The sequence below is a fragment of the Amphichorda felina genome (genome assembly GCF_050947745.1).
Source record: "Amphichorda felina strain 45539 chromosome Unknown scaffold_5, whole genome shotgun sequence".
NCBI lineage: Eukaryota > Fungi > Ascomycota > Sordariomycetes > Hypocreales > Bionectriaceae > Amphichorda > Amphichorda felina.
This window is the reverse complement of record NW_028145045.1, coordinates 2,088,801-2,116,702: the sequence shown is the minus strand read 5'-3', so window position 1 is coordinate 2,116,702 and position 27,902 is coordinate 2,088,801. Positions and strand designations below refer to the sequence as shown.

Sequence of the window (27,902 nt, the reverse complement as noted above, 5' to 3'; positions counted from 1 at the left end):
TTATTTAAGGTAAACTGAATAAAAAATATATAAATTATATAATATATGAAAGGGATTATATTATTAAGAGTACCTTATACTAATAACTAAATTCTTTTATAGAATGATATAATAAATTATAAACGTAGCTTATTTAAAAGAAAATAGAGTAAAGTAGGTATCTTTTAACTAAACGGTATAGATAATATAAATTAATATTATCAAGAAAATAATAGAATAACTAAAAATCCTAATATAATAAAAGAACCTTAATATCTAAAATATAACTAATACCTATATATTTTATCTATGTCATAAGTATATAATCTTTATATTACCCTATACCTTATATATTTACCTATTATATAATAATATCCTTAGCCTTAAATTATATAACTTATTTATTTAATCTTTATTAAATCTATATTATTTTTATATTTTTACTAACTTATTTAAAGAAAATATTAGTTAGATAATATATTTAATCAATAAATTTACTTATATATCTAAACTTAAGAAATCTTTATTATTTATTATTTAAAAAATATCTTTTTTATTATATTAGATTTTCTTATATTATTTTTTACCTCTTTTATATATATTCTAGATATATTCAGTATTTATCTATTTTTTATTTACTAAGTATTTACTTATATTATTTTTATATCTAAAATATATATATATCTTATTATAAGGGCTTTAATTAATAGAAAGAAAAGGCTAAATCTATAGCTAAAGCTAGAATCTAACCTAAAATACTAACTCCTAAAGATAAAGAAGTAATAATAATATTAATTTAGATAATTTTAATTTTTTTCTCAAAAGAAAATAAATATAAAGGTAATATTCTACCTCTCTATATATATATATATCTTAATATTAATATTAAAAAATAACTTTATCTTTATAATTTAGTATATATATTATTTTTATTATATCTCTTATTAGCTATTATATTATAATTTTTATAGTAATTTATTTATAAAATAATAAAAGATTATTTAATGATATTTTTATTAAAGGAAGCCTTATAATATTAAAGTATTTATTATATATATTAGATAAAGGCTATATAAAATTTAAAGGGCCTAGCTTATTAGTAATATCTTAACCCTAATTATATATATAACCTCTATATATATTTTATCTATATCATAAATATATAGCTCTTATATAGCTTACTTAATAAGCTTTAATCTTATAATATAATAGAGTTATAATTATTATTATCTATTATTAGGCTTTTATTATAGTTATTAAATTTATAATAAGTAATATATAAAGCTATACTTAATAGCTATTTACTCTTTAATATAAAAATAATTATTTTTAAAAATAACCTTAATTCTTAGGAATAATAGCTAAAAGCTATCTTTGATTCTAATAATAATATTAAATATTTAATATAATTATATATTAATATTAATAAACCGTTTTAAGGAATTATTATATAAATAAAATATAAATTATTATTATAATATAAGGTTATTAAATATATTATTATTAATATCTTTAAAAAGAAACTTTATATTATAAATTAATCTAACTTTTATTTTTAAATTAAATAAATAAATAAACCTTAATATTACTAAATATTAATATTAAAGATATATATATTATTATACTTAGATTAAAAAAGAAATAATTTAAATATTATATTTTATATTTATTATATATAATAGATAAAAGCTATAAGAGGATATAGAGGATTTAACTTATTAATACTATAGGGTTAGTTTAAATATATATATATATATATATACCTTATTACCTTCTCTATAAGGTAACTATATAGCTTTAATATAGATTATTTAATAAGTTTTAATCTTATACTATAATAAATATATTATTATTATTATATCGCCTTATTATCTAACCTTATTTTATATTATTTATTATATTCTAAATATTTTAAATATTAAATTATATCTACTAGGTTAAATAATACCTTTCTTTCTTAGCTATATTATAGTTATATATATATAAGGTATTATTATTTTAGAATATTTTAATAATATTTATATTAAATAGATTTATAATATTTTATTTTTCTAAAAAGACTAAGAAAATTATTTAAAATACTCTTATTAGCTATTATATTTTCTATAAAATATAACTCTTTATTAATTAAGGTAAAAGTTTTAAATATTTTATCTTATAAGAAAATATAAATTTTACTTAGGTTTTATAAAAATAATATTATAAATAAATATTATAAAGATATTTTAAAAGCTAATAAATACCTTAATTAACTTTTTTTATTAAATTATTATAATATTATAAGATTAATAATATTTAAAAATATAATATATAATTTTATTAGAATAATTATTTTAATATAATATTTAAACGTATTATTATTTAATTTATATTTTAATTAATAATATTTTAAAGGATAGAATTAAATTATAAAACCTTTTATTAAAAATAATTATAATATCTTTTTATTAATAAAGGTATTATATTAAAAAGCTTAAATATTATTTAAAATCTTTTAAGATTATAAGAATTATTTAATTTTTATATAATACCTTTATTAATAAAAAGATATTATAACTATTTTTAATAAAAGGTTTTATAAAATTAATATTAATTATATATAAAGTTAAACTTTATTAATATATTATTAAAATAATAAATATACTTTTAAAATAATATAGCTTCTAATTAAAACCTTATTCTATTAAATATAAAAAAAAATATAACCTTTTAAAAAGTTATATCTTTAAGTTTTATTTTAATATTAAGAATAATACCTTTAAAATAACTTTATATATAAAGGTATATATTAAAAGCCTAAATTTATTATAAAAACTAATAAAAAAACTAATAAATAATTATAAAATATTTAATAAAAAGGTAAAATCTATATTATTAAAAAAGGTATAATATATATAATTAAAAAAAAATTATAAAATATATCTTATTTAAAGCTATATAATATCTTAATTTATTATATTAAAAAATAATAATAAATTTTAGAATATATATTATTTCTAAAAGATATATAAACTATTTTATAGATTATTTTAAAATAATCTAAGATATTAATATTTTATTAATATTTATTAATTATTTAATAAAAAATATATAATATTCTAATTAAAATTTTATTATTTTATCTTTATATCTATTAATTAATAAAAGGTTATTATTAATAAAAATAAAAATATATTCTAGAGAAATTAATTTTTATTAATAAGATATAAATAATATATTAATAATTAATATAATCTTTTAATATTATTTTATAAATAATTATTATAAGGTAACCTTAAAATATTTATTATTTAGTTATATTAAATAATAATAAAAATTTATATTTTTAGAATATTTATCTTAAGCTATAGCTAATATATATATAAAAAATATAATAATTTATCTAATAATTTACCTAGGTATAAAGGTAATACGATTAATAATAATAATTATATTTTATATTATTAGATTAAGATTATTAATATTTAATAAAGATAATAATTTTAAAGAATATAATATAATAATAAATAAAAGATATATATTATTAATTTAAGATATAATTAAACTAATATATATATTAAAATATAAAGATAAAGCTATTTATTTTATTAGATTATATAATTATTAAATCCTTAATATTAATAAAAGTATAAATAAAATTAATAAAATTATTTTAAAGTAACTTTTTATCTTTAAAGGGAAAAAATACCTTTTTAATATTAATATTAAAATAGATAAATAAAGGTTTATTTCTATTTTATTTATTCTTTTCTATATTTATTATTATTTCTTTTCCTTTAAAGCTAAAATTATTAATTTCTTTTTTAGCCTTAACCTTATATTTAAAGTTACCTTTACCTTTAGTTATAGAAAGCTCTTAGTAAGATATATTAATAATATAGGTAAATAATTAAAGAATAAAAGATTAGCTAATAAAGGAGATATATAAAGAAAATAATATATATAAATCTAAAGGAATTAATATTAATCTAATTAAAATAATTAAACTATAAATTAGTTTTAGATATTAAGGGTAATTAAAATAAAGATACCTTAGAAGAATAAAATAATTATATAATTAAATAAAACTTATAATATTATAGTAAAACCTTAATACCTAAAGATAAATACTTATAAAAGAAAGATAATTATAATAAATTAATACTAAGAATATATAAATATTAGCTTATAATATCTTTGATTTAACTATATACTTAATATATATATATACTTTATTTATAAGGTAATTATATAGCCTTATATAGCTTATTTAATAAGTATATAATAAATAGATTTATTATTATTATTATCTTATTTAGCTATCTAACCTTATTTTATACTATTTATTATATTATTAACTTAAAAATTTTAGATCTTATCTATAATATAATAATATAAGTATATATTAAATTATTATGATATTAATACTAATCTTATTTATTATATAAATACTATAGCTAAAAGAATTATTCTATTGGGTATCTACCTACTAATAGCTATATATTATATACCTATATATGGCTATTAGTGGGTCGGGATAGATACCGAACGAATGAGACTTTTAGCCGTAACCCTCGTACGAGGGCTATGATCTAACTAACGGCGAGTAGAAAAGGGGGGTCCTGTAATGGAATTACTCGGCGTTGCCTTACTCTAAGTTAATTATGGATAGGGAAGAGACTTTTCCAATCCTCCTGTCCCTGTGGCAGCGTTGGGGAGAGTATATCCAAACCTACTGGAGTATCCCGTTAGATACTACACCCACCCCATCAGGCATACCACAACTTGGCTGACACCATAAGCCAGGCTGCCCGTAATCCAAGTCACGAGCTCCCTCGTCGCCCTCGGGTTAAGTTTCCTCCTCATCCGCTTTGCCAATTCGGCTGCCCAAGCTGCGAGCTATCGACCTCGACGCTATACTATCCCCCCGCCGCAGCTCCCCGAGCAGGATATCTTTATCTCAGGGGCCGGCGTGAAGGTCTCTGGCAGCTCGGCAGTCCAGTGCTATGCCCCCGCGACAGGCAAGGTCCTCGGCCTCGTGAACCCGTCGACGCCCGCTGGGATTGACCGCGCTATCGCGGCGGCCGAGAACGCGCAGACAGTATGGAAAAACACAAGCTTTGAGCAGAGGCGGGCTGTTCTGCGCTCCCTGATGCTCTACGTCATGGATAACGCGGAGCATATCTCCCGCATCGCCGCCACGGACAGTGGTAAGACCATGGTAGACGCACAGCTGGGCGAGATCCTCGTTACGGTCGAGAAGCTGCAATGGACGATTATGCATGGGGAGAAGGCCCTGCGCCGGTCTCGCCGGCCGACCAACCTCCTCATGTCCTACAAACGCAATACCGTCGTCTACGAGCCCCTTGGCGTTGTCGCTGCTCTCGTCAGCTGGAACTACCCGTTCCATAATTTGGTCGGCCCCATTATCAGCGCCATCTTCGCCGGTAACGGGATTATCGTGAAAGTATCTGAAAACACGGCCTGGTCTAGCGCCTATTTTACCAATGTGGCCCGCGGAGCACTTGTAGCTCATGGCCATGACCCAGCTCTCATTCAGACTATCGTATGCTGGCCGCAGACCGCTGCACACCTGACATCTCACCCAAAGATTAGCCACATCACCTTCATTGGCTCTCAGGCCGTCGCCCATGAGGTCGCTGCCAGCGCTGCCAGAAGCTTGACCCCCGTTGTTGCTGAGCTCGGTGGCAAGGATCCATTCATCGTTCTCGATTCTGCCTACAAAGATCTCAAGCGCATCACAGAGGTTATTCTCAGAGGGACCTTCCAAGCCGCGGGACAAAACTGCATCGGTATCGAGCGTGTCATTGCCTCGGGCGCCGTCTACGACTCTCTCATCCAAATCCTCGAGCCTCGTGTAAAAGGACTCCGCATAGGCCCCGAAGCTGATGTCGGTGCCATGATTTCTGACTCCTCTTTCGATCGCCTCGAGGAGCTCATCGCTGAAGCTGTAGTCCAAGGTGCCCGCCTACTCGCCGGTGGTAAGCGCTACGCCCACCCACGCCACCCAAAGGGCCACTACTTCCAGCCGACTCTCCTCGTCGACGTTACGCCAAACATGCGCATCGCCCAGGATGAGTGTTTTGCCCCTGTGCTCACCCTTCTCCGCGCCAAGTCTTCTTCCGCGGAGGATGTACTCGCCGTCGCTAACTCACCTAACTTCGGTCTCGGCGCCTCTGTTCATGGATCAGAGCATGATCCCGCTATGAAGCCCATTGTCGCGGGTCTCAAGGCGGGCATGGTGGCTGTTAACGACTTTGCCACGTTCTATGCCGTTCAGCTCCCCTTCGGTGGTGTTGGGGGCTCTGGATATGGGCGTTTTGCAGGCGAAGAAGGCCTGCGTGGCTTGTGTAATATCAAGAGTATTTGTGAAGACCGTTTTGGTTGGCTGGGCATTCGCACGGGGATACCCCCACCCGTCCAGTACCCTATCGCTAGCCAGGACAAGAGCTGGCGGTTCACTCAGGGGATCGTTGAGCTGGGTTACGGAGGAAGCGGGAGAAAATTAGCCGGGCTGGGTAAGATGCTCAAAAATATGTAAAGAGCCGAGGCGACCCTCAAGGGAGCTCATCTTGTAATACTATCGATATATCTTTCATGATGTGGTTGGCGAGGCAACTACTCCAGTCAATGACATCAACCCCTAGTCCAGTCGGAGAAAGGAGAAAGGTACGGCGCATCATTATAACCTTCCTAAGGCCAAAGCTTCACTCAGCAATGACGGCAGGCTTTTACGGAATCTAACTAACAATATCTTCGAGCGAACAAAGATTCTTTCGCCTCAAGTAAGCGACGACTAACGGAGTCAGCGTCTAACAAATATGGCATGACGCAGATCAGCAGCTGTATTAGGAGAGATTTCAGCCTAGTTGCTATTTAGACTTTGGCACGTCTGCTCTGTTTTCTGATCTCAACCCTCAAACCTCCTTCACCACAAACAATCTCATCACTTCTCCCCGGGGCAGAACTATTCGTCCTACACACAATTTGAGCACACTCGTGGTAGCATCTACCAGGCGTCAACGGCAGGGATATGAGTTGGAACCCGGGAATCACCGCCCGTGGCAGAACCGGCGCCAGCACCCCAAGGCTCTCCAGGGATCTGGTTATCACCAGCAGGCTCACCCGTGCCCCAGCCGCCCGTGCCCCGTTCAGCCGCCTCGGCTTCCCCGGCGCCGCCACCATCAGCTCCCCAGCCTCCTCTACTAGAAGTTTCTCCACCGAAATCAGTAGGTCCTCCTAAATCGTTGGGGTCGAAGTTAGACTCGGTCTCGAACTTGAGGTTCTCGTGGGTCATTCCTTGGGGAAGGTATAGCTGAAGGAATTCCGGAACTTCTTGATTCGTCTCGAGGAGTGTCCGGGCCAGAATGCTTCCCATGCCATCATCACGCTCAGTAAAGAATGAGGTGGCAACCCCACGATGGCCAATTCGACCAGTGCGTCCTGCGCTTCGTTAGTTGAGGGGTACAAAAGGTGTGTGAATTTAGGGCCTACCAATTCTGTGGATATATTCCTCGATTCCACCATGGTCGATGGAAGGAAGCTCGTAGTTGATAACGTGCATGACGTTGCGAACATCTATCCCACGAGCACAGACACCAGTGGCAATGAGGATGGGCGCGTTGCCTGCTCGGAAACTCCGCATAGCAGCCTCCCGGTCCCGCTGAGTGCGGTCACTGTGAATAGAGACGACAGGCAGCTCGGAGTTCCAGAGAAAGTCGTCCAGGTTGTCAACCTCTACGCGGCTGTTGACAAAGATGATGGTGCGAACACCAGACATCTCCTGGAGAAGGTTGATCAAGGCATCTCGCTTGCTACTGCGGTCAATCTGGATGATATTTTGCTGAATGTTTGCAGTGGTACTTCCAGCTCGGCCCACGCAAAATCGAACATGCGACTCAGCGAGATACTCCTTGGCCAATTCGCGAGCTTCTTTGGGGAAGGTTGCCGAGAAAAGACAGAATTTCACATTGCCTTCATCCTGCTCTGAGTAGAAAGGTTAGAGGAATTGCAATAAATCTGGAGATTTTGACAGATTAGCTCACCGCCGCCCGCGAGAACTGGGTCAAGCTCATCTTTCCAACCATCCCCGAGCATCTCATCCGCCTCATCAATGACGGTGTACTTGAGGCGACGTAAAGTGAGGACGTGAGGGCGAAGAACAAAGTCCTTGAGCCGGCCAGGGGTTCCAATGAGAATATCGCACCCCTTCGCAAGCAAACCAATTTGTTCGCGAATGTTGCCACCGCCATAGACGACGCAAGGTCGAAGCATGGTTCGGTAACAGAACTTACGAGCCTCATTGAAGATTTGAACAGCAAGCTCGCGAGTAGGAACGACAATGAGAACCAAAGGTTCAGCCTTGACACTGTCGACACTCTCTTGGAACGTCACGGGATTCGGACGTTTCGCCGCCCACTTCTTCGCTTTACCCATCAACTTGCTCAGAATCGGCACGAGGTAAGCCGCAGTCTTCCCAGACCCTGTTTCAAGAAATCAGACACGGGATAGAATCTTGCAATCCGAAATAAAGATCATACCTGTCTGGGCAATGCTGACAACATCTTTTCCCTGGAGGATTGCTGGGATGGTGTACTGCTGGATCGGGGTTGGGTTGACATACCCCGCCAGCTGGACGTTTTCGAGCATGGCAGGATGAAGTCCAGCATCCTGAAATTTCTTGATGTACTCGACCCTCTCGGTCCCTTCTTGGACGACTTCTATCTCCTTGATCCTATATCTGTGTATCAGTCCTGTATTCTGATGCGTTTCTCACGGGGGAGGGGGATAAAGGGGCTTACTTAGAAAAGTCGAGGCCTTCGCCCCTATTTTCAGGATAACCGAAGAGCTCCTTTTCAAGATCTGGGATCTTGGGTCCAACATCGCCGTACTCGTCATCCCATTCGTAGACTCGGGCACTGGCAGCGGAAGCCTGCATGTCGGGGATGGAATCGTCTGCAGTGTAGTCACTTCGCTCCTGAGCGACCCATCCATCAACGGGCTTGCTACCGTCTATAGCGGGAGACGCATTTCCAATTTTGCCTAAATTACCCCCGGTAGAATCCAAGGCCTGATTCATTTCGTTGTACGTGAACGAGTCGGACATAGTGGTTGATGATCTGGTAAACCCTAGTCAGCATATAGCTCGCGAACGAACCTGAAAAAAAGGCAATGCGAGATAGCTACCCCATGTTGAAAGTGAAATGAAAAACCAATACTGTCCGGGTTTGCAATTGAGGATTTGAGGTGGTGGCGACTTCGAGTGGTCACCCAATAGTCTAATGACCTTTGGAGGAAGAAGTAACAATTCGGAGATAGGGGACTGTCGCCCACCCGACCAGCGACGGCGTGAATAATTTCAGAGTAAAATAGGTTAGAATCAGGGAATTCTATAGCCGTTTCATAGAATAAAAGGGATGAACTTCAGAAGAAGTTTTAACCAGTGCTATAGCACTGCACCATCAAAGCATGCAGCTTCTGATGCCAGATCCGAGAGCATTGGTCAAAAAACAACAATTCTAATGGTCTTTGGATCAATTCAATAAGGTGGTGACCAAAGCGTACTAGATCAGAGTAGAAGAAGGGGGAAGGGGGGCGTGATAAGCTGAAGTGAGGTCGCAGATGAGAACAGATCTTGGGATGGCAAGATAAGGAGATAGAGGTGTCGCCAGATGATTCGTGAATTATTTGAAACAAAAATATGAGCAATACTTACCACGAGCCTTAGGCTTTTCCCTCCGAAGAGTTGCAACTCGACGTTGGTCAGGCTCACAAGAATCAAAGGCAACGAGAGCAAAGGATGCCTTAATTCTAGAGCAGGTCAAGTGGGGAGACGGTGATAACCCTGGTTTCTTAGGGGAAGAGAAGGAATGAAGGTGAGGGAAAAGGAAGAAAAGAAGGAGAAGCGGAGGCAGGGAGAGGTGACCTATTAAATACTATTAGTACCTACTAGGCAAGGCGGTAGATGGGGACAGGTTCCTGGCAACCACAATCTGACACCTGCCAGCACTGGTAATACTAGGTAGGTACCTTAAGTACTTGCTACCTACTTATCTACCTACTACCTACTTAGTACCTTCGCCCTTTGCTGGTACCTTACCTTACTAGTACTATTGGTAGGTATTACCAGCACTCAGTACCTTGGTCATTCTATGCCCAAAAACGTACTACTATTAGTCCTACTAGTACTACTAGATAGATCTTTAGTCTCACCGCCCTAGATTCAAAGCATAGTGCCTTATCCTAGTAAGCATTAGAAGATTTTACCTGGCACTCCTTAAGAGACAATAACTCATTTAGTGCCTACTTACTTGGTACTTACTTGTACTTATGCTTTGGCTACTTAGATACTTACTAGTATGTAAGTACTACTATGCAAGTTACTACCTACATACCGAGTAGTAGAAAACTCGGATGAGATAGGGTTAGTGTTAGTGTACGCCTGAGCATGAGGCATGACTGCAGCGAGCAACAAGGCGTCCATTCTGCCTGACAGGGCCACGTACATGTACCCAAGCAGATGGCTCAATCCGAGTTCAATGTAATGGTACGTTTGATATTGGTGTGTAAAAAACGAATGGTCAGCAAGGCGAAGCATGCTGCTTAGTAGTTCCTGACAAACACTAAACACCGAGGTACCATGATTTGGGCTGTGATGCCGAATGATCAACCCGAAAGTCAGCATACCTAATTTCCAGGAATTGTTGAACTCCAGGAAGGTATTGAGAGCTACTAGTATTCGGTAGTATTAATACGCTTTAAAAATGATGGAGTACAACGTATGCTCCCCTTCATATGGGCGTGCTGGTGAGAACAAACTGCGTTGGCCCTTCCTCCCCTACTCAAACACTACCTCATTCACGATGCCCATCCTTGACTTCCCATTTCCCAGGAATACCAAACTTGAATAAGTCAGTAATATAATTATTCATAAATGTGTCTATTTTGGTCATTCCAGATACATGCCATAGTTGATGGTAGCTAAGCGTAAGGCCGCCTAGCAGTGTCCCAGTCAGGTTCGACATTGCCCAGGAGCAGGTCCCAGGTTCCCATTTTCAGGTACGTACGTGCATAGTTTTTAATAGTTATCTACCTACTTACTAGTGACATACATTGATACAGGATAGGAAGTTCAGTTACCTTGGGGGGTTTTTTTAGCCACTTTGGAAGACATGGATGCCTCGTCCCATTCACACAATGGCAGCCTCTGCCTCTAAAAGATCTAAACAGATGGCCATACTCGCATTCTTGAATACGCTCCAGTTTATATTACCAACCATGCGGCTAATACAGGCCTTCAAAATATGCATCTTCATTCCTAAGGGCTAATTCAGCATGCCTAAACCCGGGGAGTCACGCACACCAGAGCATATCTCCGCCACCCTTTACACCATGGGCCCTTCCAACGACTATTAATATCCATCACCGTGGTTATTTTCCTTGAAAAATATATACCCAGCAGCATTGGAGCTTCGATTGGGTCGAGACTAACCCATGGCGTAAGTAGAAAGACTACGGGGGACTACAGGCAAACCCCTACACTCGACGAACTACTCCTCTACGAGTACAAAATACTCAACCACTCTTCCAGTATAATCGACCATTTTAATCTAGAGGGATACCCCAAGTCCATTCAAAGGAGATATACATCCATTAGAGGTATAAGGGCCAACCCCAGCACACCATAAACCAGTGCCAGGGAAGGTTCCTAGACCAGTACCCTTCACCAATGCCATCGCCAGATATAAACAAAGAGATACGTCTGATAATTTCAAAACAAACCTGGAAGACAGCTTGCCTCAATTAATGCTTTCCAACAAGCCCCCGTCTGACCACATGGAGTACCCAACCGCCACAGGTTAACCCTAGGCTGCAAAGCAAGGCAGGGAATCTCATCAGAAAGTCAACTAGAGCCCGCTTGGCTTCCCGAAATTCCTCCCGGTCAATTATTGTATTACCACAAGTCTAGTAGGTCTTCTGTCGCCATAGCGCCCAAGGGTTCATAATCCCCCATCCCGTCTGAACTCCGCAAAAGTTGGTCCAACCCAGCAGCTGCCCGACCTGATGTTCCTCCCTCCTTCTTGCAAGCGTTGACACCCTTTGATATAGGTTCTAAAAATCGCCGATGAAATACCCGTTGTCTCGATTCTCGATCCGCATACATCTCCCCGTCCTCGTCTCTGCGCGGGCCCGTCAGGTTCAGATACGCAAAGGCATTGGAGCCCTCTGGTATCCGATAAATGTCATCTAAGTAGGTGTCGGGTTCGGAAGATGTGAACTCTTCGGGGTCAAAACCAGCCTGAAGGAATTTCCCCAGCGCCTCAACTGTGCGGGCTTGGTTCAACGCTGCCTTGCCACGAACAGAGCCACTTCGACCACCGGAAGACCACCCATTTTTGCCAGCAGTCGCTGTCCAGCCAAGCATGGCGCAGAATGTGTTGAGAGTCTTGATCCATCCTCCCGGGCAGGCGACAAGGTCCTCGCCCGCAACATCGACGAGCCAGTCCAAGAAGCCAATCGCGTCATTGCTGATGTCGGCAGACAGATGCGTCATGCCCGCCCGAATAAACATGATGGCCTGTTCAACCCCATACCTTACCTGCTCTCCGGGTAGAGCTCGGAATAATTTCAACAGTTGGTTCCGTACCGGCGTTGAGCTATCCGATATGAGGGGTAATAACTTTGCTAGGAGAGTATGTGTGCCGACTGGGTTGAAGGGAGTTTCTGAACTCAATTGACCGGTGAGATACGACAAGCCTTCTTGACGTTGTTTGTCTGACTTTGAGGATGATGCTAATGAGAGGCTGTGCTTAAATTGCTGAGTAGCATCAGGGGCAGTTGTCGAGAGTGACTGTTGTCCCATGACAATCGCTGTGGCAAGGTCAGCCAACGGACCTTGGGATAAGCAATTAGGGGCTAGCACCTTTTGACTTAAAACTAGTGTCCGTAAAGTTGGATGGCTTGGCCTTGGCCTTTCCAACCTTGAACTTCGGTTTCTGTACAATGTCAGTCGGGAATGTTGAATGACAATATGAGACGGCGGTACCTGGAAGTCCATCTGTTTCTCCTTCTTCTTCTTCGTGCTGGATCCCATCTTGGCGAGTGATTTTGTGATATATATGCCAAAAAAAAAATCCTAACTCGGAATCATGTAATTGTTTGGATTCCGCTTTTGACTGAGAGCTGCTGTAGCGGCACTGCTGGAGTAAGTCGTCTTCGATGTCAGGTCCAAGTTGTCCACAGTGAGGTTGCTTGTACCTCCAAAATTTTAGCGGTGTCGCATGGCAGAATCGCACCAACGCCGACTCCCGGCTCCGCATGCAATCAGTCCCGCCGACTTAGATGGTGTCGGCATCGATGACAGGGACATCGCATGGAACTCCTACAAGCACATATCCATCACCGGTCCGTCGCAAACCTAAGCCCGCAGTATTCCCAGCCCACCTTCCAAGGCATCATTCGAGGGGGAGAACAGGCACGACGATATGGTGGAGCCGTCAATGGTAAGCACAATTGCCCGTCTGTTTACAGCTTGCGAGCTGACCACTACTTACTAGGGCAACGGGCTTGACGCCCTAGAGGAGAAGCTCGAGCGCCTGACTAGAAAGCCGGGCGTCAAAGCTAGCATCGTTGTCGATCGCGCAACGGGGTCGATCCTCAAGACGAGCGGCGAAACGGCTGCGCTCCGCACGTACAAGTCACGAAACGAATCAACAGCCGCATCTTTCACGAACGAAGTTCCCGCGCCGGAGGAGAGCGAGTCCAGGGGCCTAGAGGAGTTTGCTAGCCTTGTCTGGAACTACGTCAACATGTCAGGGCAGCTAGTGCAGGACCTAGATACAGAGGTAGGCCCCTGTCCTAGTAGATGAGGAGATACGTGTGACTGACCGTATCCAGGACGAACTTAAGCTATTGCGGTTACGGACAAAGAAACAGGAGATCGTCATCGTGCCAGATTCGAAATACCTCCTGACCGTTATTCACGACACGCCCCCGGCCTGAACTCTCGACTGTCTGCGTTTTTTTGTCTACTCTGGGTCTTGCCGACGCAGACTTCTGCATTGGATATGTAGGAGCACCGCCCCACCTCTGCTGACAGGAGATTGGAATATGGCTCCATATACAGCACGTTAATCCCCCGTGTTTTGGGTTCTTTTCGTTATTTGGGGAGATAAATATCGCCGAGGCGTGACCCGGACCCTCCCCGTATTGGAGGCACCCCACCGACTGCCAAGATCGCTGCCGGAGTTACGCGGCCGGTAGTGGAGAAAAGCTTTGTATACGTCGAGGAACCATTTCCTAGTTTGGTCCCTACGGACACACATGTGGTGCCGATTATAATGGCGGACTTGTCAATGCCAGTGCGATGGCTGAACGATCTCTGCTACCGTATACGACAGTTCGGATGAGCCGTCAGCAAGCATCAACAACAAATTGCCCCTAATTATCTACACATGAGTATTCGTGGGGGCAGGAATACGACGGGCCCGGGGTAGCACAGGTATGCGTCACATGTAGCTTGCGATATTATCAGGTGCGGTAGCCCGATTTTTTGTGTTTGTGGCTTAGCGAGAATTTGAGCGTTAGGTATGGTGCTGTTAGGTTAACGATGGAACTACTATAGCACAAAGAACATGCCCCAAGCCCGGGGAGTTATATGTGCCAGCAATGCCTAATCAGCATACACACCACACCTGCAGCATCGTATGATGAACCATTTGATCTGGCGACGCCTTCGCAGCCCCTACGGGACCCCCGAAAGACCTCGTGCGTTCTCCCCCACAACCGTACCAGAGCTGTGTCAGGCTATGAGCTGTCGTGAATCGCCATTGCAGCGGGCTGTGACACCCACGGTCTTGGCAGGAAAGCTGGGGTTCTGGGCGCCTGGGAGAGGCGGAGGTGGGCATCCATTGAGACATTCATCCATGCCATGGACGGAGATACCTAACTACCAGCACTATATATGGCCCGTCAGCAGGCGACTGCCTTGACGAGACTAATAGAGCAGCATCCTGGGGATTCAGAAACGGAACACAGGCGAAGCCAACGTATGAGGGCTAATAGTAGGAGCCGAATCAGCTGCCACGGCGGCTCCCTAGTAGGCTCCATTTCCTTATTACTAGGTACCGAATACGGTGGGATATTAGATAAATAACTATAACCCGTGCTACTTTGATTTTCTCGTAATATATAGGCCTCGAATTATCTAGAATTAGCCGAGGCTAATTTATTAGCGATTTACCTATATAATTATTACTAATTAATATTATTATTTCTAAAGACTAAGTCTCTTAATTATAGGATTCTACGTTATAGTTTAAGGTGATTTAATTATTGATTTTTATATTATAATATAAGGTCTCGGTTATAGGGTAGCTAAGAAGAGGTTATATTATTTATATTTGATAAAGTAAAATAAGATATAGCTTAAGCGGTTAAGGTTACTAGCTATAAAAGAGATATTTATATTAAGGGAAATTAATATAGTTATTAGCATAGCTATATATTATTAATAGCTAAGGAGAAAAAAGAAATAAAGCTAACTAGGAGAATTAGGAGTTTTTATATAGTAATAATTATTTACTTATTTATCCTTAGATTACTCTCCCTAGTAATTTATACTTAGTAGCCTTATAGCTTATTATAAGCGGTAATCCTCTTCTAGAATTATACCTTATTATAATCTATAATCTAATTTATCTAAGTCTAGATAATTTTCTTCCTCTATTTCCTAGTATTATAACCTATAGCCTTCTAGGGTAGCTAAGTATATTAGTTCGTAATATATATATAATAATTATAAGGCTATAATTACGATTATAATACTTATAACTTAGTAGAGACTTATAATACCTAGATTAGCGGAAATAATAGTAAATAATAATATTATTATATTTATTTTTAATAGAGTATTATAGCTACTTTTTAAAGAACTAATGATTTTTATGATTTTTCTCTTCTTATTAGCCTTTATCGCCTTTATTTTTATACTAAGCTTTATTATTATTATTATTTTATTTAAATAAATCTTATTATTAATCCTTAGAATTATTATTAATTAATAAAATAAGTAAAAAGATAGCTAGGTTAATAACCGCTTTTTCTTTCTTAATAACTTATAATATTATCTAAGATAATTTTTATTACTTTTTTAGGATCATTTCTAGTATTTTATATATAAACTATAATTTAACCTAGATAATAATCTTACCTTTATTATAATATTATTAAAGTAAAATATCTTTATTAAATATATTTATTATATATTTATAATTATTAAATTTTAAAGTAATAATAATAAAGATAATAATAATTATTTTTAATTTTTTCTCTTAAGCTATCTTAAATTATATTATCGTATTATTAGGAAGTATTTATAAGAAAAAGTATTAGATATAATTATTAAAAAAAGAATTCTTAATTAGATAATTAAGTTATTACTAAATAATTAAAGGTAAATCGATATTATATATTTATTAGGAGTTAATAATAAATAAAATTTTTATAAGTATAAAATAATATTAAGCTATATTATCTTTAAGGCTTTTAAAAAGCTACTAATAAGATTAAATCTTATTATTAAAGGTAAAATTACTTCTCTTACTTTTATTATCTTCTTAGCTTATTACTTTATTTTATAAAAAATATATATATTACTTAATAGTAGTTATCTAATTAATTAAAAGAAATAAATATAAATTATAGTAATATACTTAGATTAAATAAGATTTTTTTATAAGGTATAATAAAACCTAATAAAGATATATCTTATTAAAAGTTAATAGCTATAAGATTATTATTAAAATTATCGATCTTAATATCTTTAGGCTAAAGCTTATTTTAAAAGAAAACCTTAATAAATTAAGTTTTTTTTAGATTTTTATATAATATTTTCTTTAGGTAATTATTATAATACTAATTAACTAACTAGGGTTTTAGGATTATAATAGATAAAAAAATATTATAAGAGTTTATAAAATAAAAGGAGATTAAGGGTTAAAAATAAGAAATTTATAATAAATAAAAAATAATCTAATTAAAGCTATTATAATAAACCTCTAATATTATATAACTTAAGCTAAGGTATAATTATTATATATCTAATAAGATATAATATTTTAAAGAGATTTATTTAAGATTTGTTTTCTTAGATTTATATTTAAAATATTAATAAATATTATTATTAAAGAATCTAAGATTAATAATAAAATTCCTTTATAATAGATACTTATATTTTATATTATTATTTATATAAAGTAATATAAGTTATAAGATTAGCTATTTATTTAATTATTAATATCCCTTAATAAGACCTAATAATTAAATAAATCTATTAATATATAATTTATAAAAGTTATCTTTTAAATCTAATTATATCTTAAATCCTATCTTATAAAGTTATTAATTATATTAGGTAGCTATTATATCTATTAATAGTATTTTTATATTAAGGTTATAAAGTAGCTTATATATAATATAAAGTAATTATTAATTAAAGGTATTATTATTTAGATTAAGCTAAATACCTTAATTATTAACTTTAATAAAATAATATAAGTTTATTAGAATATTTACCTTAATATTAAATTAATTCCTTTGATTTTTAAGTATATAGCTATTTTATAATTATATAAAGTTAACTAACTTACCTCGGATAATTACGCTATAAATAATATATATTATAATATAAAATATAATATATTTAGGAAACGGATTAAAGAAAAGTAATATAATAACCTATAATACTTTATTATAGCTATTATTATTATAATTTAACTTCTATATTTCTTATAATTAATCTATATATAATTATTATTAAGATAATTACTTTATTAATAATATCTATATACCTTAGCTATTTTTATACTTGCCTTAATAAAAGCTATTTATAATATTATTTATAAAAAAACCTTAGTATTATAATCTAATTATATAAAGAAAGGCTATATTTAAAAAATATTAGATTATTTAAAGATATTACTTTTATATACTTATAAATATTATTATTAATTACTTAATAAAGACTTAAATAATATAATAAAAATATATATTAATATAAATATAGATCTAAAATCTAAATCCTATTTTTAGCTTTTTATAGATATTAAAAGATTAAAAGAAGTTTAACTTAGGTATTTAAAAATATTCTTCTTATTTAATATTTTTATAATAATATTCTTTAACTATTACTAAGAAAATAATATAATATAAGTTATATAATTACTATTAAGATATTAAGAGTTTAATATATTAATAAATATAATAATATAATAAGCATTAATTAAACCTAAGAATAATAAAACTCCTTTAAAAGTTATTATAAAAAATTAATAGCCTAATCTAATATAACCTCTTTTTTATTATTTATTTAATTATATTACTATATTTTATAATAATAATAGATCTATTATATACCCTAGAAATTAGTTTAAAATTTATCTTATTAAATATTATAAAGGTTAAGGTATTTAAAAAGCTAAAACTATAGAAGTAATACTTAACTTATTAAATAAGCTTATCTAATATCTTAATTAGTTTATATTATATATTTAGCTCTTAGATATATAATTAGGTATATAAAGTCTACTTATTAATAATTACTAGGTTATTTTACTAAAGTTAATTATTTACTTAAAAGAAAGATATTATAAATATAGATACCCTCGGGGTAAAGATTATATATATTCTTATAATAAGCTATAGGGTTAATACTTATAGTTAATCGGGGTATCTTATACTTAGCAAGATATTACTTTAAAGTATAAAAAGCAACCGGTATATTATTATTAGTTGTAATTAATTCGTTTTAGAAATAAATAAATATACTATTAAGAGGCTTATCTTATTAACTATACTAAGCTACTATATATTCCTTAGACTTACTACGCTTTAAAGTTAGGATTAGATATATTAACTCTACGTTAGGGTTAGTAATTCGATGTATTAAAATAGAAGTCATATATACTGTTTTCTGCTAGGCTTCTTATTAGCTGAAATCTATATCGCTTCCCTGAGAAGTGATTAATAGTAGCTTAACGCAGTTAATTAAATAGATATTTCAATAATCGATAAGAATATCTCGATAAGGCTATAAGTTAATACGTGGTAGTATTATAAATAAAGGCCTATAAGCCTTAAGGTATAATATTGAGAGATTTAGTGATCTATTATAGGTAGTGGTTACGAAAGTAGCACGGGTTATAATTATTATCCAATATCCCACCGTAACCGAAGGGCAAAGCGGGGAAATCCAAACACAGAAACCGCCCCATCACTATTTCTACCATACCAAGTAGGGACGGATATGGTTTATAGAATGTACCTTAGGTACCTAGGTACAGGTAGACACCGTCATCACGCCACTCCTGCCACCAGCTCCAGCCCACCATGTGGGCTGCTACACCTTAACTCACCTCATCTCCACGCTCGCAATTTCGCTTGCCTCACCAACCCCAAAGTTCCAAGCAAGCACCGGGACTAGCTTAGAGGGTCGGATCCGCTAGCATCCGCCTTGGCACTTCGCCCAAGCCTCATACCCTAGAGACGATCGTTGAATCGCTTGACAAGTGCCAGTCAGATCATCAAAGTCCCTGGGGCACTCGAGTAAACAGTGGCCTAGCTGGCTGCGAGGCCAAGCTGCATCCTTAGGGCGATAAGGGGCTCTCCCTCAATTCCCGTGGTGTCGTTGCCTTGGCTGCTCTCTCTGATTGCCCTCACTCTCCATTTGCACCCGTTTTCCCGACCTAGCGCTACGCGAAACCTAGACTTCAACGCCTGTGGTTCCACCCCCGCGCTTAGCACCTAATTGAGGCAGGCCTTATCCCTTCCACCTCCGGTCTGTTGGAAACCAATACACCACAACATTGACGAGGAGGCTGATGCTTTCCTGCCTGGCTTGGTCACCCAAATCAACGGCATCATGACAACATTGGAAGAAGTTGATATCGAGAAGCTGTTCTCAGGGGCTCCTCAATTCTTCTGCCGCACCGAGGGCCACTTTCCTGGCGCTCCCCACCCGAGCGTGGCGTTCCCATTTGACGAGGAGTTGGAAATCAGAGATCTTGCAGACCACATCCAGATTGAGGACAAGGCTTGGAGCGCCGTGACAGCATGGCCACACCTCACTCGAGACCTCAACCATGACGCTGCTGCCAAGAGGCGGGCTGAGGATCATGCTAGAGCCCATTTTCACGTCAAGTGTCGCGAAAGGCCCAACATGCTGAGCATGCAAGGCCTGGAGAAGGGAACAATGGGCTACCAGGCTGCCCTCGAGCTGCCGGTGGGTGATTCACTCGAGGAGGAGCAGTTTGGGTTTGAGAGTGTGGGGACTAAGGCGAAAGCTATTATTGATGCTCGGACACGCATGATGTCGGGAAGCGGGTGGCTCAAGCACCTACCAGAGCCCGATATCATGGACCGGCTGAGACGCAATGGAGAGATTTATCGAAAGAACGAACTACGCAAAAAGCCCTCCCTAGAGACCTACAAGGACCTTTTCCACACATTTATGAGGCCCTGTACCACAGTCATCGACAAGAGCGACCACTACAGTCTCATCAACCAAATCAATACGCTGGTGAAGTGTCTTGCGATGCCGAATGTCTGGATTGATTTATCTCGTGTCGAGTGGCGGATCCGTCTCGGCCAGGTTCTCTGGGGCGAGACTGGGGGCGACGAGCTGGACGACGCCACAGAGATTCACGACGCTGCGAATGCCGCCGAGAGGGCAGAAGAGAAGTACTGGCTGCTGATGCAGGTTCTCGTATCAACCGAGCTCCTCATCAGATTAGACGCCATCACCGAGGGGGAGCTGTATGGGACAGAGTACTTCCGCCCCATGGATGGACTGTACTTCGAGCGGCAGGCGAACCATTCAGTGAAGTGGTCTATTCTCCTTGCTGGGAGTTGGCTCGAAAACATAGAGGTTGTGAAGGAGGAAGTCCCCCCAATTGAACAGGTCAAGACCAACCGCAACAGCGGCTGGCTAGCATCACTGGTAAGCAAGATGGCACTCAGGTATCATCAAGATCAGGAGACGCAGAAGAGCCTTTCATCCCGTCATTACACCATCCACGGTCGCCACGGCGACCGACAAGTCGACGGGCTTACTCACTTTGCCCGCGAGATTCAGTGGCCGGGGATTGATGCGTACGAGACGCGAATTTCGGAGAATGCCCAGAACGCCCAGAGTGCTACTGAGTCAACGCCCTCGACAATAGGCACACCGAAGAGCGCTTCAACTTCTGGCTCATCCTACTTTGGAACGTGGGATATCACAAGCCACCACGGCCAGGACCATCCCCACAAAGTACAGCCTCAAAGACGGAAAATGGCTGCAGCGCTGCATGCGTCTGGGTGGTTATCAAAGTCATATATATTCGCCCTGTTGCTCCCCGGAGAGGCGCTGTCACACTTCCTCATGTCAACGCTGCTAGAGAATGATACTGAGGCCATGAAGACGCTGGGTTCGTTTGCCAATTTGTGTGGTGGCTTCGTTTACCGTGGAAAAAGCTTTTGGAGTACATCTTGCATCGTCGGTCGCGTCCTTGCGGCTGGCCAAGGGGCGGCGGAGTGTATGGGTTGGATTTCGACTGACGTTCTGCCCGACCACATCGACGGCGGGTGGCTGAATATCGAGTCTGAGGGTGTTCCAGGTATGTTGCCTGCGTAATCGAGTCTAGACGCTGACTGACAAAGGTGTAGATGACCTTGCACGAATTGGAAGAAAGGCCAGGATTTGGGGCAAGAAGCGGATCGAGCGAGAGTCGTCGATCCTGGGTGATGCAGACGACAAGTCGGTGAACCCTGCCGACTTCATCATTCCCCACGAAAACGTGTACTCGACTCCACCCCCACCCGCAGTCGTTGAGCTTAAGTCTCTAAAGCTGCTGAGGTCGGTAGAGAATGTGCATCCTTCGCCGCTGAGCGAGCTCACAGCAACTCCGATGACGGAATCGAGTGCGGTTCCTGAGCTTCCATCTCAGCCTGCCAAATTGACTTTCACTGTGGCACTCGACGGCCAGCCCGTGAAGGAGTATACATTTATCTTAACCTATGACGTCAGCTTCGTGACAGCCCACCCGTGCTCACCGTCTCGACGGGTTAGATTCCTCAAATCTGTTTCAAGTCCGACAATTCAGCAGATAGACGTCTCGGGGTCAGATATCTTAGGTAAGGGATCCCGCTCAGTTTATCGGGCAGGCCACCCGTTGCACAAGTTCTACAACTACACCGTCATACACATCTCGGAACTCCTTCAGAAGCTCCATCATCCGCTGGCGGACCTTCTCGATCCCCCCACAACCAAGGTGCCCAACTCGGGAGATAACCGTGTCCTTGTGGTTGACTGCATTACGAGCCACAGCGACATGGCCCCGGTCTCGCCGGCCCTTGAGCGCATAGACTCGGCATCTTCGGCGCAGTCGCCTATCATGGAGCGAAGGGGGAGCTTCCCAAACAAGATGTATCTGGAATCCCGAAGGAGGCAATTTGGCTCTGATATGGAGATTCTGGTGAGGGCTTTTTGTGCACAAAGGGGCTGGAACGCCATTATCAGCAGGAGGAAGAGAGGGTGTCTGGGTTGTGCGATTCGAGAGGCTGGGGCTCTCGGCTGGAAAGTTATCGTGCGGGTTGAATGAATCTGGGCGCAAATGATATGTAGGAATTGTGGTGTCGAATAGGTATTGTGCCGGGTTTTAGAGGGATTTGGGAGACGGATACGTCAACTATATGCGTTCGAGTTTTGGTTTGATGACTTGGTGTATGGATGAGCGTGTACATTAGTAGCGATATATTTTCAATCTGTCTACCTTAGGGAATTTTATTGAAAATTTGGAAGATAGATAATAGTATTTAGGAGAAATATATTTGCGCCATGTTCTTAATGACGCTTGTGGTATGGTAACTGGTAGGTGCCTATATCGTCCAGTCTCCAATATGCAACTGGAAAAGGCTTAGCGCCATGGACCCCAATCCCCGGAGTCAGGAGTCCAAACCCTCAACCAGGACTCGCGTTCCTCCACCCCTCCGAGCTCTTTCGCCATCTGGACGACGGTCTTTACTACCCCTTTCCTTGCCAATCGCTTGCGGCCACCACATCCACAACACATCGGCAAAATGGCGCCTACAAAGGATATGCGGAGGCCTGACCTGAGTGAGCACCCTCCCCACTAGCAGCCCAATTGCGCCCGCGCCTATGCTGATAATGCGACGCACGCAGTCATCCCCTATCAGGAACCCCAGGTCAAGGGCGACGCGGCCGACATGTCGTCATCGCTGTCCTCGACGTTGCCCATGGCGGCTATGTTTATGCGCAACAAGATGATTGGATGGTATGCGCGAGCCATTCATTGCGTGCGACTGATGAGCTTGAATGGATAAACTGACCGAGCCCCTGCACAGGGCGGCCCTGATTGTTGCAATCCAGAATTGGCTGGGTGAGAGCGAGCAGGCCAAGAAGAACGCAGCGATGCCTGGGTATCTTTCTGTTGGGATGTCCTGTACGTATGACCCCGTGATCGAAGTTGAGAGAGGACCTGCTGATGACGATTGTGGCAGTTATGGCTCTCGCGTCGACGTATCTGAGCATGTTCCTCCCGCCCCAGGCCCGCGCATAATTCGAAGTAACAAGGCGTATATCTGAGAGAGGCGTTGAGGTATAGACAGCGATGAAAAGGGGTATGTGCTCGAGCCATGCCCCGTGTACTATATTAAGCTGCCGAATGCACAAAAACATTGAGACATAGCTTTCAGAGGCTATGGCATTTGGGATGTGTATTGGACACAATTAGCAACCGGCAGCGGCTATCCGCTGATTGGGTGCTTGGAAGGTGGGCGAAGCTTAGGAACTCGAGCGACCGTAGCAGGATGTCTGGCGGCCGTTTCCCGATGGACATAATAATATGTATCGGCTTCATCGTCATCTCTTCCCTTTTACAAGGCTGTCACTACCTTTTTTTTTTTTTCTATCTGAGCTGATTGGCTTTACAGAACTTTGTCTCATGTGGCTGCGGGGTGGTGGTGTCCTGTGGGCTGAAACGTGAGACGAGACGAGTGTGAGACGTTTACGACCTGTTAGACCCCTACCACGACTTACCGGCGTCTACATATAGACCTCAATGGCATTGCCTAAGTCCTGAAAGCTTGGGCTGTGAGTATTCTGTCCTCCAATCAAGTCAGGTCCCAGGTCATTCGGAACTCACGAACTGGCACTCTAACTACGAGTACCTGCACACGCATGAGCGGAAACCTACAATATGAAGTTGTTCCCGGCAATGATGGTCTTTCTAGCAACGATGCCGTTTTCTGGCGCCGGAATTGTTATTACCCCTATTGAACGGGACCAAATAGTCGTGAAAGATCTAGGCGACTGCTTCTTTGGCGTCGTTACGCCGCAAGGCTGCGGGTGAGTTAACTTTAGTCCACTTCAGCAAAGACATTTGGTATTGACCTCTTCTAGGCCGCCGAGAAGAAAAAATAGCAGTGCAAATCAAGACGAGGAAGCATAAGGGGGAGGGTGATATACTACAGCGCTGCTACGCAAAATTCTTCCTGGTATTAGCATGGTGAATAATGACACTGGATGGGGTCTGTCGGGATACAGGTTCGACTCAATTTCATCTCGTGGCTTTTCTGGGCTAAAGTTTCTATTTCATCATGCTTTTGGTGGATAGTATACGAGTATTATGGCCTTTTCTGTGACCAAGCTAATAGCATTATCTGCCTCGTAATGCGTCGGCTCTCGGCGATGAATTAACAAACTCGGACAGCCCCATCGCTCGTCTGCACCGATTGACAATGTCTGTTGGGCTAGGAGACTAAGTCTGACCTAGCTTAACACCTCAGCGGGAAATTTTCCTTACGATTGGCCGTCATGACTCCCCAGTGCTTCTCGTCCGCAGGACTGCCGCCTTGTCCAATGGACTGGGGCTTCCACGGCTCATCAAATGCCTCAAACACAAACACATTTGTCCCTCCATTTAACTTGGGACAGATTCCCTCCCGATAGAACCTTTTCGCACTATCGAGCCCTGGGCGCGCGTTCTGGTACCTCGTACCCGCAGTCGGCCACCCTGTCTCGCCGACCCACAGCTCAACAGGTTTTCTACCGCGCGCTGACTTGACACGTGCTGAAGCTTGCGCAATGTCGTTGTTGAATATGCCCACTGCGGAACCGATGGGCTCCCTGCCAGTAGGCAAAGGCGTTGATGAGGAAAACGTCAGATACGCGGGCGACGGGGTCCGCCGTCCCGTCAACATACTTATTCCACGAGTCGGCGGTGCCGTAGTGAAACTAGGGTGCGGCGCGGCGCATGTCCTTGAGGCGGCTGACCAGCTGGTAGGCCGTGTACGTGCTGCGGTATAGTGACTCGGAGCCCACGGTAATAGCATGGATCTGCTCGCGGTATTTGACCTTGTTAGTCACGATTGCCTTCTTTCCCGCACTGTACTGAGCTTCGTTCTCAGGCCTGGCGTTTCTCAGTGACGAACACTCGGGGACGAGAGGACGTAGCCTACCAGATGCCCAACACAGCTTGGAAACCCTTGGACTTTGCGGCTGGCAACGTTTGGGCCGCTACGTCACACTCAGAAGCGTCGAAGATCCTGACAAGACTGCTGCCAGAAGACCGTCTGATGGCGTCCATGTCGGCAGCATAGTCGGCCTGACTCTTGCAGGCGCCATTGGGTTGCTTGACTCCAAGAGCGAAGCCCAGTTGGCCTGCTGCGGTGGTACTAGAGAGGGAAGCAAGCGTTGCTGCCAAGAGGGCGCAGGCTGAGGGTAAAACTCGCATCTTGATAATACTCCCCAGCCAATAGCTTCACAGTGAGTATATATCAAGGAAACCCATGGGCCCAGGGGAATATATGAGAACGGAGCATGGGGACGCGTCATCCGTCGGCGTCATAATGTTTTCTATAACTTCACAGGAAACTTTATTGCTGTGGTAGGGTCGGACATACAGGTGGACTTAATACAACATATGGTCTCGGCCATTGAACCCTGGCAATAGGCGACACATCACGAGGATTGGGGGTAATCAACTCATAGAAGGAGTTTTGACGCTGCGCGGCGCTGAACCAGGATCTGATTATTTACATAAGGAGGAGATACCAAGACCTGCATGCAAGTTTGGGCATGGTGGTTGGCCCTCGCCACCACAGTAGAGGGGCACGCATAGCCCGAATGCTAAATACGAAAGTTAATTCAGCAATGTTTCCTGTTAGCCAAGGGGATCTAAATTTAGAGATTGTTCCAAATGGTGTCTCATGCGCTCGAAGCTGGTAGTAGCTGAGGGGGTGTCACATGTCTCTGTGTCTGGAGAATTCAACGGGAGTATCCAGAGGCCCCCCCCTCCCAAAAAAAACCCCCCCAAAGTTGCTGCTACTTATGTCCTCCTATCCTGGTTTTTTGATACCATACTGCTCTCTTCGTCATCTGCTGCGACGCCAAACTTTTCCAGTCAGAGCCTGATCTACAAAACAGGGTAAGAAGTGAAATCCTCTGGCAACCTGGGTGGGGTAACCTTAGGTGTTGCATTCATGGGAAAGAGCTCGCTTGGATGTAGCTGTAAGCAACTAGGGATCGAGCTTTGACCATGCTACCACGGAATCATGATTGAGCGGATCATGCCCATCGCAACGTCAGTGTTTCCGTGGCTCCTAGAGGAACATCGGTGTCATTGCCATACTCAGGGTCTTGCGTAGATTAAGCCCGTAAGGCTCATAAGAATGCTAAGGGAGAGAAAGGAGCTCTCGGAGGCAGATCAACTGAAGACTTTTGAGAACGATAGCCAAATATGACCCCTACAGAGAAAAACACTAGTTCATAGGAGAGAAGAATACTAAGGAAACATGGGACGAATCGACGATGGAGGGCTGGCGTGCGAGGTGATAACTATGTAGTTGAGGATACAACATGTAGGCCACCGCAAAAACACAGATACATGTAGAGTTAACGCTATACATGGGCCAACACGATACTTCGCACCTTCTGGGGTGAAGTCTCCCTTAGTTTGTAAAGTTGCTAGATCTATCTGGTGGTGCATGTGGTGGAGTTGGGAATGGGAATGTGTTCTGCCTATCTAAGGAAAAGGGAGTGAGTCGGGCGTCCACTGGTGTCTCCTGTCTCATGGGCTCCGGAGTCTTTCCATCCTGGTTGCGCTAACGCGCAAGTTTTCCATCTTGGACACCTCTAATTCTCAACTCGGCTGGGGGTTGTACAATGGCGAGGCATGCTGTACCTGAGGTTCTTTGACATGGCTATAATGGTAGAGAGATTCTTGAGCCGCAATGTTCGCTTGGGCGAGAATGGCACAATGGGCTCGTTGGCATAATAACGTACATGTGACAACGCAGCTTCTTTGGATTTACTCCCGTGGACTACCCAGCCCCCCTCCCCCTTTAATATGTCCTGTAGAGGTCTCAAGCCTTTCGAATGTACATTTGAAATCACAATGTGCTGCCTACTTAATATGTGGCCCCGGTACTACATATCTCATACCTATCATATATTATCTCCATGTCTGCTTCGAACTCACCCTGAGAGCTCTGCTGTGCATTCCCCAAACTGAGCATCGCAGTCGCTCGTGAAGAACCCATCTACCTGACCGGAGTTGACAGCGTCGAAGCATGCATTGCGCTGAATGTCGCACGACCGCTGCGTCGCTGCATTTAGTGAGGTGAAGCTATCGCCGTTGACCTTAAACGGCCTATCACTGTCTCCGGTATCTTTAACCTCCGGGGCTGCGATACCACCGAGGGCAGTGTCGCTCGAGTTTTCTTTTCTGTCTCCGTCGGAATCGGTAGTTATATCGTCTTCGAAAACTCAAAATCCGGCTGGTTGGGCCTATCAGCATTATTCTCGCCCGAGGTGTTGTTGCCAAACCCACTTTCATTGCTGAGCTGATTGTCGTTTTCAAACTCAG

The 27,902-nt window shown here is 40.3% G+C and overlaps 6 protein-coding genes across 6 annotated transcripts; 3 read left to right on the top strand and 3 right to left on the bottom strand.

Moving 5' to 3' along the window:
• Positions 1-4,622: 4,622 nt before the first annotated feature.
• On the top strand, positions 4,623-6,520 carry MSC7 (meiotic recombination directing protein; the record flags this gene model as incomplete). The annotated part of the gene is made up of 2 exons (XM_083194932.1): positions 4,623-4,705; positions 4,765-6,520. The coding sequence occupies 2 exons, from the start codon at positions 4,623-4,625 to the stop codon at positions 6,518-6,520; spliced, it is 1,839 nt and encodes a 612-aa protein (XP_083049845.1).
• Positions 6,521-6,988: 468 nt separating this feature from the next.
• ACO1O0_005510 (P-loop containing nucleoside triphosphate hydrolase protein) lies at positions 6,989-9,085 on the bottom strand (the record flags this gene model as incomplete). Its single annotated transcript, XM_083194931.1, has 5 exons — positions 6,989-7,422; positions 7,474-7,965; positions 8,025-8,462; positions 8,520-8,713; positions 8,781-9,085. The coding sequence occupies 5 exons, from the start codon at positions 9,083-9,085 to the stop codon at positions 6,989-6,991; spliced, it is 1,863 nt and encodes a 620-aa protein (XP_083049844.1).
• Positions 9,086-11,932: 2,847 nt separating this feature from the next.
• On the bottom strand, positions 11,933-13,072 carry IPI1 (Rix1 complex component; the record flags this gene model as incomplete). The annotated part of the gene is made up of 2 exons (XM_083194930.1): positions 11,933-12,556; positions 13,025-13,072. The coding sequence occupies 2 exons, from the start codon at positions 13,070-13,072 to the stop codon at positions 11,933-11,935; spliced, it is 672 nt and encodes a 223-aa protein (XP_083049843.1).
• A 391-nt stretch (positions 13,073-13,463) lies between these two features.
• ACO1O0_005508 (roadblock/LC7 domain-containing protein) lies at positions 13,464-13,980 on the top strand (the record flags this gene model as incomplete). Its single annotated transcript, XM_083194929.1, has 3 exons — positions 13,464-13,481; positions 13,536-13,823; positions 13,876-13,980. 3 exons carry the CDS (start codon positions 13,464-13,466, stop codon positions 13,978-13,980), a joined length of 411 nt encoding a protein of 136 aa, XP_083049842.1.
• Positions 13,981-19,897: 5,917 nt separating this feature from the next.
• Positions 19,898-23,594, top strand: ACO1O0_005507 (uncharacterized protein; the record flags this gene model as incomplete). Its single annotated transcript, XM_083194928.1, has 6 exons — positions 19,898-21,632; positions 21,682-22,490; positions 22,936-23,131; positions 23,198-23,309; positions 23,380-23,477; positions 23,536-23,594. 6 exons carry the CDS (start codon positions 19,898-19,900, stop codon positions 23,592-23,594), a joined length of 3,009 nt encoding a protein of 1,002 aa, XP_083049841.1.
• A 1,676-nt stretch (positions 23,595-25,270) lies between these two features.
• BGL2 (glycoside hydrolase 3 protein) lies at positions 25,271-25,622 on the bottom strand (the record flags this gene model as incomplete). Its single annotated transcript, XM_083194927.1, has 2 exons — positions 25,271-25,445; positions 25,495-25,622. The coding sequence occupies 2 exons, from the start codon at positions 25,620-25,622 to the stop codon at positions 25,271-25,273; spliced, it is 303 nt and encodes a 100-aa protein (XP_083049840.1).
• Between the last annotated feature and the right edge of the window lie 2,280 nt (positions 25,623-27,902).